Raw genomic sequence first — 19,112 nt, 5'->3', positions numbered from 1 at the left:
GCCCTTCCAAGCAAGCAGACATTAACTATTTCTAGCCCAGTCAAAAGAAAAGATAAAGTTGTGTGAAGATTTTTTAAACCACAAAATACTATGCCCATAAAACTGTGAAATTACATGCAGAAATTCTTATTAAAATCAATACAGTTCACCAAGTCATTTTTTCAGAAACATTTAAAATTCCCTTGAGAAAAGAAAAGGAAATAGAGTGTTTTTCTTATCAATTTTTAATTATGTCTTCTTTCAAAATGCAGATTTATTTTACACTTCATATTTCATACAGGTACTTGGGAAAATGTGTATTCACTAAAAAAAAAAAGAGGATCTTCAAATATATAATGCTGTGATTAAAGCACTTTTTGAATGTTACCAACAGCAGAGGTGTGTCTATATTAAAAAGTATATATGGTATTTCAGAAGCAGTTTCTTTCTCTTTTTGGATATATATTAAATCTTGTCTGGATTGCATGAGAACAGTTTGTTCAGACGAAATCATCCTAATTTTTGGTAGACTTCTAACACATTGAGCATATTTTGCTCACTGAAGCCAACAGAAGTCTTATATTCTCCACAATGGTGACAACATTTCTATCTGTCTTTTCTCACAAAATCATTTTTGCCTTTCAAGGCCTCCTCAATAGCAGCTTTATAGCTTTAGGAAGAAAAGATAACAAAAAGCAAGATTATTCTTAGTCAGATAATTGAAAATAAAATTTAACCACTGATATTGTACATCGGAAGAGTATAGGATCCAAGTTAAAATTTCTTAGGCACTTTGCAAAATAGATTAACACAAATGAAGTTTGACTATCTACAAGGTCGCTTTCCACATGAAAAAGGTAGGACCCTAAGCCAAGGAATTTTACAAAATAAATATTTGAGACACAGAGATTGGGAATTCCTAGCTGCGGAACAAAATTCTGGTTTGCTTTCCAACCGAAATCTGAGATTACTGCTCTTTAAAGTACAGTTCCACAGCCATATCTTTTCTAAGACTTTTTGTATGTTCTTTTGTTATTAAAAAAAAATGAATTGACAGTAAGTAATTTGCTTTTGGATTTTCTCCTTTAAAGTATCAAGAAATATTTTAGAAGAAACGGCACTACATATTTTCTTCAATAACATGAATTTAGTTAAAACTAAAAAAGAAAACCCACCTTCAAGAGTAAAAAGTGGAACTATAATAGAATCTATTGCTACAAAGCAGTGATTAATTACTTTCTTTATACTCTAATATACATAGATAGTATCAGGTGATATTAAAACAATTAATAGCATCCTTAAGAACAGCTAACCTTTCTCTCGTGCTCTATTAAAGACTTTCACTTCCTTCAGGTTTATTCCAAGGCCAGTCCTCATGGTCACAGCATCCGTGGCCTCATTCTTGTGGCCTCTTCTAATAGAGCCATTTGCATGTGCTCTGCCAAAAAAGTTGAAGATGTCTGATCAACAATCCTCAACTAATTCAAACCAAACAAATGACTGAAGGGCAGTGGAGAGCTCCCCTAAGAGAAGGCGAAGAAACCTACTCTCATCTATGACACTTGGATGTTTTAGCTCTGAGCATCAAAAATGCCTTTTCTTTGGAAATTGCATAGTTTTCTGAGATCCATTCTGTGACCTTGCTAAGGAATGGCTAATCCTACAAAGGTGAAGCACCTGGGACTGAAATAACATTTTGAGACTCAAATACTTATGGAAAAATAAATTACCTGTCAGACCAGTAGATGTAAGCTCCAAACACTGCAACTGAAAACATATCCACATTGCTCCCTGACAGCACAATCTCCCGATTTCCTCCACTCTCAAGGTCAATTCTTTCTATCTTGTCAGTACGAGCATCACACCAATATAATTTATTTTCCTAAAGATTAATTTTAAAAGAAACATCAGTCTTGAACAATTATTTTAATAAGAGCTATTAAGATTATACCAAAGTGAAAGACCAATATTCTTTAATGAAACATTACAAATACTGTTCATCTTAATATATATTGGAAGGCAGAGGAACTAACCTCATAGTCAATGGAAATCCCATTAGGCCACGCAATCCCCAGGCTCACAAGCACAACCTTCTCAGACCCATCTAAGTGTGCCTTGCCTATGCAAGGAGTCTGTCCCCACTCTGTCCAAAATAAATACCTAAAATGTTGCAGAAATTACCAATTAAAATTTATCATGAAAATAGATTTGAAAATGTGCAAGCCTGAACTTCAATTGGAAACAAAATGAATGTATGATTAACATGAAATAGGCTCATGCCTTTTAAAATTATCTTTAGCGATTAAATGTACTGCAATATTTGTTTGATGGAAAGAACATTTTGTTGAGACTAATTTTTTCGAATGATATATATCAAGTCATTCTTAAAACTACAGCGATTTGGTCAATAAGCAATTCTATTCTTAGAGAACAGATCTGAGTATGACTGTGTTTATGGGAATAAAAACAATCAGAAAAAATTCCTTTAAATACAAACTAATAAATCAAATATCTACTAACAAATGTTCTGATAATACAGCAGACTTATGTCTAATTCAGAAATAACTTAAATATTAAGCTGGAAGCTACACTATGCGGAATGGTAATTTTTATATGGGAAGAAATTATTTCCCCTGCTCTCTCTAACATTCACATCTTAATTATCCAAGAATACATTGCCAAAATTACAGGCAGAGTAACATCAGTAATTTGGGGTGAGGTCAAACTTCTGTCCCCTACCTGTTACTTCTCAATCAGTTGCTTTGTGTGTGGCAAATGAGGTCTGTTAATCTACAGAGGGCGCTTCCTTACCAACAGGAAACTATGGTATAGCTTCAAGTAAAAGTAATTATCTGTATTTATATATTATATATTTTATATATAAAATATATTCAAAAATACATACAAATATATATACATACATATAAATATACATATATATATATACATTCTGAACAAGAAATCTCCCTCTAAGACAACCTAATTCAAGTGCAGTGTGTTGCTGCATGAAGAGAAGCATTTCCAGAGCAAGTATTCATAAGAACAGACCAAAACACAGGTTAATAATGTAATATATTTTACTTTATGTAAAGTGAATAAAACATACGAATAAAATCCCCAATACTATGTGGAATGTATGTATTAGTTTTCAAAGACTGCAGAACTCTTCTGTGCATTACTAACTGTACTATGTAGAAATCTGTTTAAATTAGCTATATTGGATTGGATGACTGGGGATCTATGGAATAAAAAGAAATGAAAAAAATAGGACAGCAGCAACTGAAGGGAAGAAGAAACGTGTCCTAGAACAATGTCTAGTTTTCATTCACTCTGTAATTGTACGACTTTTTTGCCTATATTAAAAATGAGTTTGTCCTCAAATTGACAAAGCAAATAGTGATATGGATACTAACTATGAAACTTATCTTACACTAGGAAATTTAACTGCTACATAAACTAAATTAAAAATATTTAAGTTTTAGAAATGTTGAAATAATCTATGCCAACTAGCTTGATATTAAGAATTACTGTTTAAGTTTTAATACAATTTTAACCAAAAGATTAGAAGCAGCATCTTGATACATAACTGAACTTGCATGCGCGTATGTAGTCAAAGGCACCTTCCAAACACAGGAGCTCAACTCAGCTTTGACTACAGAAAGGCAAGTATTTTCTTTAATTAAACATTCAATATTCTTTCCCTTAATTTAGTCACTGTTTGAAAAAAAATAGTTACATTTAAAAATCATAACCAGCAAGTTAAATGAATGTAGCACCCTCCCAATAGAATCCTGAACAGCTGCTAAAAAGGAAAGGGAAGTTACTTAATACATTCTTGGAGCACTAAAGTTAATATATCTATTGATACATGAATTTACATAAACTATTAAGCTGGTACTGAAAAACTTGCAAGATAGTCCCAGAAACTGTCAAAAGTACTTCTTGCTTGGACCTTTCTAGCTAGCAGGAAGCTCCTGATCCATTTGGTACATAAACTGCAATGCTAGGAATAACTGACTCAATTTTTTGAGGAACTATTCCATACATAATTTACATGGCAGACAGAGATATAAATGATGGAAATTTGATGCTGTCCTAGAATTAACTTTCAAAACAAATTATGGAAAAAGTAATTCTGGATTTAAATTAAAATAAAATAAACAAACACAGGAAATCTCTGAAATATTTCTGAAAGACAGATCTTCATAGTCTAAGATATATTTCAGTATGAAATAAACACAATATTCCAATCCAAAATTATCATACCATTTCACACTCCATCCCCCAAAAGAAAGAAAGAAAGAAAAAAGACAGTCAATTGTATATTATATGACTTATTATAATGTGATGAGGGAGAAGATACTCCTTTGTAGGGCTATACTTTCTTAACTTTTTCCTTAGTAATATAAATAATGTTATCAACCATCTGAATGCTGGCTGCTTTATATCTTGGTATGACTGGCAGGATTAATGAACATTTAATTACTGCTATTTTCCTCTCCATTCCTACAGCTGCCAAGTCAAGTTTCAACAGCAATGAAGATGGAAGTTTGGGGGGAAAGGACATCTTTGAAAGTTTTGTCTGGTAAGGGAAGAGATACAACAATAATGCAGAGGGTAAGAAGACCCATACCTCTCCACAGAAAGATATCCCATTACTTTGCTAGCAAAAGATATCCTAAATTTTTGTATAAATTTTAATTTGTGGATTGGAGTTTTCTCAAGAGATAGTTTTGTGGTACAGTATTAAAAAAAATTAAAAAACGCAGAGATGAATCTTCCCTACCTTCACAGAAGATATATCCTTCTACTAGACAGGGAAATAATTACTAACTTGTGGTCCTCTCATTCTCCTAACTTCTCTTAAACATTCTGAACACATCTGAAACCTACACCTAAAGGATGTTTTACAATGGTTTACAACTGAATTCATTGCTACATTATCCATCAATTCTTCTCTATTTTAACCACATTTTATTATTAGCTGCTTTGTGGTAATGGCATTAGATTATCTGAATTTAAGACTTCAGACAACAACTCAACGGCATCTTTAAGGACGAATTAATGTAAACAGAGGAATTGTTTCCTCCCTCCTAATAATGAATCTTAATATTGTTAGCTATTATGTCATCTACTTCATCTATTTCAAGAGCTCTGAGTTTACCCTTCTCCACAGAAAATGCCAAATGCTGGATCTCAGCTGCAGTCCAGGTATTCTCTCCAAATACTGCAGTATGGTTGGTTACTTTTTTGCCCATTTCTAGCTTCAGTTGAAAGTAATGGGTTCTATTTATATAAGCCTTATTAATATCTAAGCATTAAAAGTATCTAAGGTTCATCTCTTACACATAAGTTTCACTTGGGCTTTTTCTTTCTTTTGATTTAAGTAACATGTGAAAACTATGTGTATACGTATAAAGGTACAGCAACAACATTATATACATGTTGAGGAAAACCACACTGTAAATGAATCATTATCCTGAAAAGGTTTGATCTACCCTTCTACTGAGATTTTCACCAGACTTCCATTTACTTTACTGCAAGGTCCTTTTTTTTTTAAATAAACAATGTCAGAAAATAAAAATCAAAATAAACAGCATTATTCCAGAAGAGACACACTAAAGACAAAAATATTAAAAATATTTTAGCCAGATCCTGAGTGGTTATCTACTCCAGAGAACAGGATCACTCCTAAACTATTAGCACGTACTGCCAGGCAACCAGTTGTGTTATACGAACATAGCTGTACTGATTTGTGGCAAGGGCTATTATGCAGAAAATGAAAACAGTTACTGCTTTCACCTTCATTCTTAAATACATTCACTAGTCTGGAGAATACATAGATCACTATATTTATGGTCTAATAAAAGAAAGTGTGGCAAAATTCAAATGACTCTTTGCATGACTGGTACCAATTTAGCCTTACTGAGAAGTCAGAAGTATTGCTCACTACCAGGCCTGAGGATTCCTTTTCCTGAAGATACTGAGATATTCACTTGATTGAATCTGGGGAAAATAACCCAGAGAGTCTTTGGCTCTGTGGGCATGTGCCTACTTAAACATTTCTTTAAGACTTCAGTAAACACAATGTGGCTTTCTTTTAGCATGGTAGTGTAGCAGCTAAGCGCACCAGATATTGTTTATACACATTTTCCTCAGGAAGGCTGTTTCATATTTCTCAGTGACAAAAGATGGGAAGTCTTCCCCAATTTACTACTTCTGTTTTACTTACGCTTCTGCTAACAATAGTTTGTAGCTGGAAGGGGACAGAACATCCTCTATTCCTGTTATGCTGCGTCTAGTCCTTGCTCTTGTCTTGTCAAACAGATGGATGAAGACAGACCTGATTTTATGATGACAACCTGTTTTTTTTCTTTTTTAATCTATATGCCTCATCTAAAATAGTTTCAGCTACCCTAAAAATCTTCTGGTTGTTGTAGTGGGATATTACACAATATTTGAATTCATGACCATCAAGGATTACATTGTTCTACTATTTAATCACCACACTCAAGTTTTCATTTGCTAGCTTGCCTACCTTGGCTTTGGTGGACACGTAAGTAGTACTCAACAGATTGAAGCATGCTTCTAAGTGATGTCTAATTTGCCTCAGAAAATGAAAACAGTTGTGCAAAGAGAACACAGCATTTCAAGTAGATACAGACTCATGAAAGGATCTCAACATATGAAAAGAATAACATTTTCTTCAAACTATGTTAAGTTTCAGGAAAATACTTTCCAATATCCTTTCAGGGTTTATTAAATGCTTGTTTATTAAAACGAATGCCTCAATTTCTTTAAAAGCTTCAGTGCTATCATGCAGACTTTAGAAGCAATGCAATTAGCAACAGTCATGTTACCCTTTTTCTGGGTGTACTGCAATAGATCTTGGCTGGTCCAAGCCCTGGGATATAATTACATATCGGAATGAGCCGTTGAGCCGGGCAACTTCAATTAAGTTGAAGCCATGGTCTGTCCAATATATGTTACCTAGGAAAAATACCACAAAGTTATTGGAAAAAGAAAGAAAAAAGAAAAGAAAAGAAAACGCTACCTGGAAAGCGTTTATATCTTAAGGGTGTAAGTTAGACCAGAAAGCAATCGATGTATTTTAAATTATACATATCTTGTATCTGCAATTTCTAGTCCTATTTTGGCTTCTGCTTTAAAGTATATATCTATATTTGTGGTTCGTCAAAGTTGCAACCATCCGTCTAAGAAAGAAAGTGTCCAAGACATTTAAACATTTTTTTGTTGTTGTTGGTAGTAAATTTACAAAAAATAGTGTGGATATCCTTAAAGAAAAGTATCTAGACATTTGGAATATTAGAAATTAGAGCTGAAAGCAAACAAAACTATTTAGCCTAGGGCTGGAAATCAAAGACTGTACTGTCACAAAACATGGTAATTCCTGAAAAAGATAATGACCTACCTGCTATCCAATCCACTGCAATGCCTTCAACTCTTCCCAAACCATTGGTAACAATATCTTCTTTCCATGTTTGGTCACGTTTAGATCTGCTAATTTTGTTGAAGCCCATGTCTGTCCAATAGATTGTATCATTTCCTATGAAATACATAGCAAGGGTTTTTTGATTCAGTTACTTTGGTCCAAGTGTCTACATTAACAACTGTAAAAACTGCCGATTAAGACTGTATTAATATACTACAGAACTAACAGAAGGATAGTATCAAGAGTACCATTTTCAATTCTTTATTTTTTTCCTCTTTTAGTTTAAAAATAATTAATTTAGAGTATTAGGTTTTCTCCTGACTGGTTTATAGACAACAGATGGAATTTGCTACCTCTATTTAAAATAAGACAATATCACCATTACATTATCCAATGCGACAGATGACTACTTGTTTCTTTTATTAGTCACTATTTGAAAAAGATTTAGAGCTCTGAACAAGGTACAGTGTAAAGCTACCTATACAATCATTTTCTTTGGTAATCATTATAAATTTTGGCACTACAGAAAGCAAACCAGTACAAAAAATAGTGTGAAATTTAAGAGTGATATAATGATACAAGCTTAAAAAATGTGCACCCTTCACAATTCATCTTTTCTTTTACATGTTCTGACAAGGTTTCACTAAGAGTCTTGCTTGGTGCTTTAAGGCATTTCCAGCCATCTTCCTTGCCCTCTGCTGCAGGCAATTATCCCTTAAGGAAGGGTAGAGGGAACACCATGTAGCATGAGAGTGCAAACCCACCTTCACTGGCCATTTAAACTAATTAGCCAGACCGTGACTTTGGAGTAGCCAAAGCACAGACATACATTCCCTTCTATTGCCATAGTGTGAGAGAAGTAACACTGGTAAAGAGAACGGTCAAACAAGGTGATGCCATTTTTAAGGCAAAATTCTCTTCATTTCCCTTGTTTGCTCAGAGCTCTGACAACGCAGCCACGCGGCCATCCACAGCGACATTCTGGTTTCCAAGTGGAAACTGAGGACAGACCTCTAGAATGAGCTATTTTCTCCAGGAAAGATGGTAGCTGACGGAAATAGATAATATCTGTTCCTTCTTTATTTTTTCATACTGTAAGTATCTGCTACTAATTTCATAAACTTGTGTATGAAATAACGAAAGAAAAAGCAAAATTAACACAGATAATGGTCAATTCCAAAACAGTATAGTATGTTTAACAACCCTGGTCAAACCACCTCTTTCAAAATAGTTTTTGGTAAATGATATTTGGAAATAACATACCATTGTATGGCAAATGACAAATTCTGACTTCACATATCCACAACAAATAGATAGAAAATTGCATACTGGAGCCATGTATTTTTCTAATTATTCCAAATAAGTATGAAAACTACACAGTTCTTAATACTAACTGCACATATGTTCAACACTAAGGTATTAGTATGTGCGATTCTGTACACACATACCAAATGCTCTTCAGTGGAATGTAAGATACACAGAATTATATAGAAGTGCCTTTTATGAAGTCTAACCCCACTGAAAGTATGTTGTTAATAATAAAAAGGCATGTTTCTATTAGGTTTACCAACTGGACAAAATATTCTACTAGAGAAATTTACGTCTTTACTATTCTAGTTTAATTCACCTTTATAAAAATAAACCAGTTTGTATTCACATTACAACCATTTTACAGGAAGCCACATGAGTATCAACCCACCTGACAGAAGTACAGCTAAGAAACTCAGTTATGAGAAGACAGAGATCTTTGTGGTTTCATGTTGATGGGTATAACTCAACTGATTTTGCAGTAAAGACCCAAATAACTATTTTTTAAAATAATATTTTTCAGTGATCCAAAAATGCAAACAATTGAATTACGCGGATGGGTGACCAGATAACTACATGCTAAAGAGATAATTTCACTAAAAATACCATTAAAATTGTATTTCTATTTAAAATATATCATTATTCATAGCAACCACTGAAGGAATTTCTAAAACACTCATTTACTTTCTATAAAATGCAGTATTTTGTGAAATCTTAAGTTTCTTTTATTAAAGACAAGATGTATGTCTGTTATTTTTCCTTAATACACAATATGCCTGGCCTGAATATAAACAGGTAGAAAGTAACTAATAGTTACACACACAGGCCAAAAGGAGGCTGAAGACAGAAAACCATAGACATGTATAGACACAAAACCAAAGCTATAAAAATAGTTCCCTATAGTAAAAGAAAACACTTTTAAAGACATTTTAAGTTGGGGGGAATATGATTTCAAAATCAGTAAGAGTTCATTTTTATTTAGTTGGTAGTATTCCAGTAAAATGAGCAGAATTTCTAAGCAGAAAGCACTTGTTTTGGAAAAGTAAATTATGCCAGTCATTTTGGAACTGGAACTAATCAAGGAAACTCAAGTCATATTTACTGTGTCAGAGGAAATAATACCTCTAGCATAAAAAGAAAAATTGTCAAAAGAATAGTTAATGCATCTTCACATTTAAAATGGAATTAAATACCTTATGCTACACAAACTATACCGACACATTAACTGGAGCAAAAGAACAGAATATAAAAACTCGTGAGACTTAATTTCAGAAAGAAGTTTCTAATTGTCAGAAATTTTACTCCCATAGGTTCTCAAAAACTGAGAACATCAAAGAAAGCATCAAAGCTCAGAAAAGATGGGCTGAGCAAAACCTTTCCTTACACACTCAAAGTACAGAAATCTTTTTCTATATTGATATATGTGGATCAAAAGTTGTTTACTTTAAGTTGTATTTGTATCTTGGAGCAATATACGTACAATGTATTGTACCTGTAATAGAGATGAGCTGATTAATATTTAGTTGAGGTATTCCTCCCTGTTTTAAAACCAGATTTATGCTGTACATGGTATTTGATTCAGGAATGGGATATATGAATCCAAAACTGAAACCAGACCACTTCTATTCCCTCCAAAACTGCATGTTTATCTAAGAAAAATCTTCTCTTTTTTTTTTTCACCCTAATTCATGAATAAAATGGAAACTGGCAACTGAAGTTAATGTTAACTTGTGCAATACAGGCATATCCCATGAACTGTCGAAGATACATTCCTGAAAAATACAGAAGTTAGTAACACAAAAAACAGTGAAGCAGTTAATTTAACAGAGGGGCATATATGTAGGGCCTTTAGAAATGCAAAAATATTAAATATAAAGGGAAAGTATGCATGGTGTGGAAGATGGGAGAAGCATTGCAGGAATCATTAAAAAGTTCACCTGAAGGAGAGAAGTTTTTTAAGATGTATCACTGTCCTGGGAGGTCTCAGGCAATTCACCTGTGAGCTCAAATGCTGACGATAATTGTTTTGGTGCAAGGTTATTGCTATATCTTTCTGGAAGTTACACTTTCGTTGTTCACACTGTCTTCCTCAAGATAAATCAAATCAAGGACAAAGGGTGGAAAAACAAGGTAATGACCAGAATGCTCAGATTTACAGATGAAAGCTGCTGAGATCCTCCCAAACAGTGATCTGTTCCGAACAGCCAGCCTCTCTTCCAGGTGATGATCATGCTCTTGCCTCTACATTCTTCACATCATATATACTTGTCCTTGAGTATTTGAACTGTGTTCATTTCTGAACACAGAAGTTCATGCATCTCCATGCTACAATAAATCATACAGGAAAACCTGCTTCAGTATCTCTCCGTCTCATCCATGAAATGGACAATGATTAGCAGAGCAGGACATTAGACAATGGGCAATGTAACTGTGAAACAGCAGATTGAGAAGCAACAGATAAAGGGATATTCCTCCATCATTTTTCCTGTAGGGGCCAAAAGCTTCAAAGAAACTGTCTATCATTATCTTGTCAAATCTAGCTCTCTGGACAAACTCAGTTTATTATGATTGATAGCAGTAGCATCATCATACATTCCCTCTACAACCCTTTTATCTGATAAGTGACTGATTAGCTTTGGGTTTCTCAAGATAATAAACAACTGCTGTACACCGAGTCCTTCACAGTGCTGTTTCCCTTTTCTTCCTTTAAGACTTTTTCAGTCATGAAGATGCATTTTATTTCTTCAAATTCCACCTCATGATCTACCAGCTCCTAGCTTCAAATGTACTCTGACTGCTTGTTCCTTCTCTTCGCTATTGGCTGCACCTTCAAACTTATTTCAAGTTTAACAGACAAGATATTTATTCAACAGAGAATAGGAAGAACCAAGTAACTGAAGCCAGAAGAAATGGGTATAAAAGACATTTCAAGTATATTCCCAATCTGGCAATGTATTCTCAAAACTCTACTAAACAATACTTCATTGATACCATCTTTATGGTCCTTTCAACGACAAGTAATAAATCTGGCAATGTATTCTCAAAACTCTACTAAACAATATTTCATTGATACCATCTTTATAGTCCTTTCAGTGACAAGTAAAAGTAATAAATCTGCCTAATAGTCCATGAAAAATTAACAGGATTAAAAACTGACCATTGTTCCAAGAAGTCTAGGAATTAGTGCTTTAGAAAAAACAGCTGAGAAGCTCAGAGACCAAACAAAAAGTCTCTTTCTAATAACATACTTAGAAAGAGATGAAAAAGTCTGATCAGTATTGGAAGTGGAAATTCATAAAGCACCTGCTTCTAGAAAGTATCACTAAAAGTGATGAGCAGGATGAGTATGTAGTCCATGAAGAATAAATATTCTATTCAAATATTTCAATTTTGCAACTGACAGTACTTTTCGTCCTTTCTTCCACGCCACTTTCCTAATGCACAGTTCTTCAAAATAGACACACCATCTCAGACATGTGATACTGTTAAAATTATTGGTATACAACTTTCATTAGCTTTATATGAATTATATATAACAGTGTATTTTACATATATATCACTAACATAAATGTTAGTAGCACTTGATTAATTAATAAAGAATAAATTGTTTTAAAATAAACATTTTTCAAGACTGCATACATTACTTATATACAATTCTCTTGTTGTCAGGGATTTATCATTCTAGAAGAATGACCAGCTATTCATTTGTACCAGGCATTCATTTGCATTTTACAAAATATCAGAAACAAATACAATTCACAAGTACTTTGAATCTAACACAGTCAAATCTCTAGTACACTGTACACTAGTACACTGAAATTAAACCTAAGTAAACACATGTAAACGTGCCCTTATTGTGTAACTATGTGTCTCACTTGCCTTGCTGAATTAAATTTTCATTAAACATAATGATAACATACATTCGAGATTTTGATATAATTGTTCAAAGATGATCAAAGGCAAAGATTCTTTTTCTGAAGTACTGATAAAGGCTTTTATTTACAGCAATGCCAAGCTTTTCATTCACTATTTGCTAAACATTTATTTCAGAGGGGTTTTTTTTGATTTGTAGGTCCTTAATATAAACAAAAGTGAGAGACAGTGCAGAGAGCAGACAGTGCTGTAAACAGTGCTGTCACAGTGCTGTACAGTGTGACTGTATCACTAAATTAACTTTACTAAACAATAAAGATCCCTGTGGGTTTCAAATATAGCTAGTACTACAAAATTTGTCGAGTTTCAGATTGCATTTGGACACAGATGGTGTGATCCAAACGACATTGCTTGCTTAGTTTATGAGACAGCAGTTTTTATGGGCTCCTTTCTGCTAATAATCGAAATACTCTGTGTCCCAATAGAACATAACATTCTCAGTGGGATTCGACCACTGAAGACGTATGCTATGCAGAACATTGCTAATGGGAACTCGCATAAAGCAACTGCCTTTATTTTGTTACAGAGTCTGTCCAACTTGCAAAAATGAACACTGCAAGCCTAGTAAGACACTGCACAGGCCTGGGTCAGTGCTGTCTCAGTCAGGCAGTACTTTAATATAATAATGGTATAAACCTATTTTATTTTCCAAAATATTGAAAGATATTTGTAATCAACAGAATGGAAATGAAAATTCCATTCAGCATCTGGTCTCTGAAGTCAGCTCTCGTTTCAGACAAAAAGATGACCCACACTCGATTTGAAGCCTTCAATGCCTATTTAAAGATTGCTGGCATCTGAAGTGAAAAGAATACCTGGACATGGCAGTTACCATGAAATGGAAAACATCAATAACTTCATGCAGCTTCTAAAAGCATTTTGCTGAGTGCTGGGCTTTAAAACAACGGCCTCCCACTGACTCCTACAGTTCTCAGGCAGCTTATCAGCAAACACCGATGAATTCCAGTTAATGTATTTTGCCAATAAAATCCTGTTACTCAAGATTTGACATACAGTCTACTAGTTCCCCTTTTGCTAGGCCTTACCAGCTTAGTCTGTAAAAGTTTACAATGCTTATTTTAACTAAAGGAGTAAAAATTATTGTTCTTTCACCTGCCAAAACCTGTACATACAAAGCAGACACAAAGGCCTGGAGGCAGAACGACAGCATGTGTAAGAGGGACAAGAAATTGTGACAAACGTGTGGAAAAATACGTGATAACGGCTCTGGGTTCCCAGCTCTCACTACATTCAGTAAAACTCAGTGAAGGATTGGAAAGACCCCACTCTTATCAGAGGTAAAATCTTGCAGATCTTTTCCTTTAATCCCTTTCTGAAATCAACTATTGCAGAAGTGAAAGGGGCTCAACAATAACATTGCATTCTGGCAAAACTATCAAAAACTCTCACTGTTATTGCATCTTTATGGAGACTCTTCAGAGTCTTGTTGTACAGGCAACTCCTTTAAAGAGGCAGAAATGTTATTACTCTTTAGGCAATATGTACCCTCCAAATTGGCAGGAGGTGGGACAGATTCTCCCAATCAACATGATCGCTTTCCTGGAGACACAGTTCTACCCATCAACTTGAAGAATACGGTTTTGCAAATAACCATATTGTTCTCACTTCTTCAATAGACTGTCCTTCATATCTCAAAGAGCCTCTAAGTAATTGTCCATCATTCACATTCTCCTCCAATTAGACCAACTGTGAGCACAGAATCTCTCCCAATATGTGAAATAATTATTGCAACAAATGCAAACCAGGTACTAAGGTAAAAAAGTACGGTTAGCTTCCTGAACCAACGTCGAAAGGAAAACACAATGAGCATTTCTCTAACATATGAAGAAGCCATCTTTGGCAGTGGGGCAGAATCAATTCCAAAGTCTTTAGCAATATAGAAACAAAAGAGATTAGGATCACACTTAGGTTTATAAACATATGTCTTAAATAAACATGCAACCTCCGCTCCCCATCAATCTCTTAAGAAAATTCAAAAGTCAAAACTATCCTTTTATTGCTTTAATGAGAATTCAGAAATATCAGTATCTCAAAGGAGAAGAAAAGTGGCTTTATATTGCTGTTCTAGTCCCTTTCACATCTGCAAAAAATACTAATGTAACTCTGATCTATCAAATGACACATGCTAATGTATTTTAGACACTTTCTGTACCTAACCTTTCGTGAGAGCAGAATAGAATTAGGAAACATTTCGTATTTAAGAATGAAAAGCAAACTATAGTTACTAAAAAAAAAAAAAAAAAAAAAACTCAAAAAACCAAAAAAAGAAAGAATATAAAAAGTGGAGACGATTTCAGATTGCACCTCATTGCTTTCTGAATTGCATTTTATGAACAATGGTTTTAGAAACGAATTCAGAAAATTCAAGGTAAATACCAAAATGAGAAAGATAATTGGGTTTTAAGCTGAAATGCAACAGAAGGCTCTACTTCAACTTATTATGATACAGCATCCCCTTGTGATTTCACTGCTATAGAAGATTTATGTTAATGTTCAGCAATACATTTGTCACTGTCAATTGTATCCACGTTTTCTGCCCTGTAACTGAATTTATTTTTTCTTCAGCTCCCATTTTTCCAAAAAGCCAAAAACACTAGCATATGTATCTTTTTATTCCAAAGTATTAATCTGATATTGTTTAGTGAAGTCTGAATACAGCTCTCCAAAATAAAAGGTGGTATATCCCCAGAAAACTCAATTACATTATCTTGGTACTGTCAGTAAAGAACTTGTAGAGCTACCACTTCTCTATTATATTGTATTTTCCACAGAGAGGTGAAATCAGCTGTATCACAGACCTTCTCATCTTAGGTATTTGTATAAACATATTAACTTTTAAATGAACTTCATAACTGACCTAATTACTGTATAACAAAAGCTCTGAACATTAGCTACCTCTGTCTCAAAAGCAAAATATACACCTAGGAAGGCACTATGAAATGTTAAGTGAACTTGTAAGTTTGCGAGGCAGAATAGGCGTAAACGAGTATCAGTGAAAAAAGCTGGCAGGACTGAGAGCACAGTAATATGTTTCATTTCTCACCTGTTTTAAAAAGAACTTCAGCAATATTTACATGACAGAATCAAACAGAACAAGCAGAACAAGGTCTGTTTTAAATATGACGACATATACTAACATATACTTAAGTAAAAAACTCACGATCTCTCAATGCTGAATTCCCAGCGAGAATTTATTTCAAAATGACAAATGATGGAGTGTGACAAAATATCTGTATTTTAGGAGACTAATGTCTATTCTTCTATAATGTAGACCACCTAAAATGCTATTTCTAAACTCCTATTTTGTAAACTCACTGGGAACAAAAGCTCAGAGTAAAATCAGTTGAGAAGGAAAGAATGGTCAAACATTAAATATGCTAAAATACAGAGGGCAAAATCCCCTTGTGGGATGTTTTCAGGTTACTACTCAGCCACAGATTTCTTACTATCTGTAAACAAATCATAAATTCCCAATAGTTTTGAAGCTATTCAGATACCTCCCAGTATCAGTGGAAGATGCATTCAACTAGTTTTTAGGACCTGATACTGACTTCTTTTCAGCTTCTTTCATGTGTATGCAAAGCAGAAAATCCTTAATTCTATAGGAAAATTTTCAGGCTATCTAAACCAAAAATTGTCTCATATTTATACACTGCACTAGAAATGTATGTAGGGTACCTAAGATAGAAATGCATGTTCTTCAGACCATTACAACATATGCTTCTGAGAGGAAGATACAGCTATAGAACTGCATTGTACAGTTGGTTCATTGAAGTTGCTGAGCTTTACTAGACAAGAAGACTATTCCTGTCACTTCTTCAACCCACCTGCTAGGTACAATCTACGTAACCAAGAACATTCAGAGGAAAAATGTCATGAAAGGAACAATCTATTTTCAATGAAAAAGGAATAATGAAGCCTACTTTTCTATAGATCTATGACCATTTTCTCTGAAAGCTCCAATTTCCTACTCATGTTCCGAGTGATATGTCCACTGAAAAACAGCCAGCAGATGTTGCTGCTAGTATGATTTATATAGATATAATAAATGTTACTGTTTTACATATATATAATAAATGTTTTTGTTTACTATAAGTAATATAATTCCACATTAAACCAAGATGTTCTACTGTTGCGTTGTTTAACGTAATTTTAACATTTAATCTATAATACTACACATTTTCAAAAGTCTGTACTACCTCAGTCTGATATAAAGTTACAATCTATTTTTGCTTTGAATGCCATTTCATTTGATTTCAATCACAGTAGAGACAGACCTTAAACATACTCACAAAAGCCCCTCCATATTTTTTAAGACTTGGTTTACACCAGACCAGCACTACAAGCACTAACCATGCAGAAAGAAATCTATTTTGTTTCTATTCCTTAACACTTTAAAGGAAGTAGATTATGAAAAAGCTCTGTCCCTACAAGTATATCTTATAGAACTGTAACAGGTTTATGAAATAAATTTGCAAAATACATTCATGGTAGTATCTTTTAAACTTAGCTTATAGTATTTTTTGGAAGTTCCCACCTCAATAGGAAACAGTTGTTGATTGTATTTCTTAATTAAACAGCCTAAATTCAAAGTATCTATTTTACGGTATCTTTCATCAATAGCTTGAATTTAACACTGTAAAACACAATCATCTTCCACTGGCTTTATAGGTAGTTGTAGTTACTCAGAAGTTTTGAAAATTGTTTTTTTGTTTAATTTCTTTTATTAAATTTTACTATATATATAGTAGACTATGCATAATATTTACCTGCATGGAAATCTATGCCCACAGCAAATGAAGCTCCAGATATAGGCATTAAAGAATCCATTTTATCATTTGGATCAAGAGGAATTCCTCTAATTCCTTCGTGAACAGAATACATAAGAAATGATTCAATACCTAAGGGAAAATCAGACAGTTAATGAGAGCAAAATGGAATATTTCCTGATTAACATGAACAGAAAAATTAAGAAGCACTGGATATTGTTTTCCAGCATTTCCATTTCCATTTTTCAGCATTTCCATTTCCATTTTCCATTTCCATGGTTTTCCTGGTTTGCAACTTTCCAGGATAACACTCTGAACTGCATGATGCAGCAGTTCCATGTCGGGATAAATAATAGCAAATTTACACAACTATAAGGCACAGTAAGACGATGCTTGACTTCCATTGTTCTGTATTACCAAAGGAAAAAGTAAGACTTTGTATGTAAGCCATGGTTTTTCTTTTCTTTTCTTTTTCTTTTTTTTTTTTTTTTTTTCCTCTGCTTAAATAGACCTTACTGTACATTCAGGGCTGCATAATAAGAGAATATACCCAACCTTTCAGATATTTAGGATAAGGTATGTGGCCTTGAAACATACATGTATATTTCAATGGGTCAGACAGTCTGGTTTTTTTTTGCCTACATTAAAAAAAATAATGAAAAATGTTCCTTAGAGTTTTCTACAAATTTGTGGAAGCTATGCAGAACTACAAGAGATTAAAAGCTAAATTGAAATTCCATCTTAACCACAACAGACATTTCTCTGCTCCTGCTGCAATCAAGCATAGTATGTAACATTACTTAAGTTAAAATGAATAAATACAGATTCTCTATTCATTTCTTTCAGCATTCCTATAAATCTGAAGTTAGCTAAAGTAAAAATTGAAAAGTATTATACCTTTGCATGCCATACGGTTTTTTTGAAGGTTGTAGCCCACTGTACAAACACAAGTTCTAGTGGTTTCTGATGTTGGCAAACAAAGTTGGGAACATCCACCATTGTTTAATTGACAGGAATTACTACCTATAACATGACAAGGAAGAAGAGACAAGAGCAAACAAAATTGGAACAGTGTAATTCTTACTAAAACAAGGTAGTATCAATACATACAATAATTTATCATAAAGTAATCTCAGTACATCAGTTATTATATCTGCTAAGCACAGAGAAGGTTTCTGAACTAGGAGAAATTTAGGAGTGAAAAACTTAGCAACTGTATAATGGGAAAACATGGTGCAATTTCAGTTGCAAAAGAAAACTGTAAAATCTCTGCTAGCCCTTGCAGAGCGCTGGACAATCCAAATTTGTTTCAGGAGAGTTAGCAGACCAAAATAGCAAAAACCATCACTTCCGAGGGAAATACGACATTATGTTCCACAGATAAACTATAACACAGGAAAATATTTCTAATTCAATATAATAGCAAGTTTATTGCAGGCAAAATGCTGTAGATTTTAGCTGATGTTTTGCTAGTGCAGTTAATCAACTATCATCACTACTCTCACATGCAATAAACTTGAATTTGAATGTAAGATTTGAACTTTGCTTGAAGAAATAGCTGTTACAGTTAATAGTATCACTGGAATTTGTCTACCAAATGCAAAGTGCTACCCAATGCAAGTACTAGAACCCTCTGGCCTCCCAGGATA

The 19,112-nt window shown here is 33.8% G+C and overlaps 1 protein-coding gene across 1 annotated transcript in view; it reads right to left on the bottom strand.

Annotated features, from left to right (window-relative positions):
- LRP1B (LDL receptor related protein 1B) overlaps positions 1 to 19,112 on the bottom strand; it is a 339,912-nt gene that overhangs the window by 168,832 nt on the left and 151,968 nt on the right. Inside the window, exons 31-37 of the mRNA XM_062578228.1 lie at positions 18,361 to 18,486; positions 17,464 to 17,595; positions 7,412 to 7,546; positions 6,840 to 6,969; positions 2,013 to 2,139; positions 1,710 to 1,861; positions 1,293 to 1,417 (exon numbers count right to left, since the gene is read on the bottom strand). Coding sequence (XP_062434212.1) covers positions 1,293 to 1,417; positions 1,710 to 1,861; positions 2,013 to 2,139; positions 6,840 to 6,969; positions 7,412 to 7,546; positions 17,464 to 17,595; positions 18,361 to 18,486 — 927 coding nt within the window. The remainder of the gene's footprint in view (positions 1 to 1,292; positions 1,418 to 1,709; positions 1,862 to 2,012; positions 2,140 to 6,839; positions 6,970 to 7,411; positions 7,547 to 17,463; positions 17,596 to 18,360; positions 18,487 to 19,112) is intronic.

The sequence above is a fragment of the Rhea pennata genome, chromosome 6 (genome assembly GCF_028389875.1).
Source record: "Rhea pennata isolate bPtePen1 chromosome 6, bPtePen1.pri, whole genome shotgun sequence".
Taxonomy (NCBI): Eukaryota; Metazoa; Chordata; class Aves; order Rheiformes; family Rheidae; genus Rhea; species Rhea pennata.
This window is presented reverse-complemented; position numbering and strand designations above follow the sequence as displayed.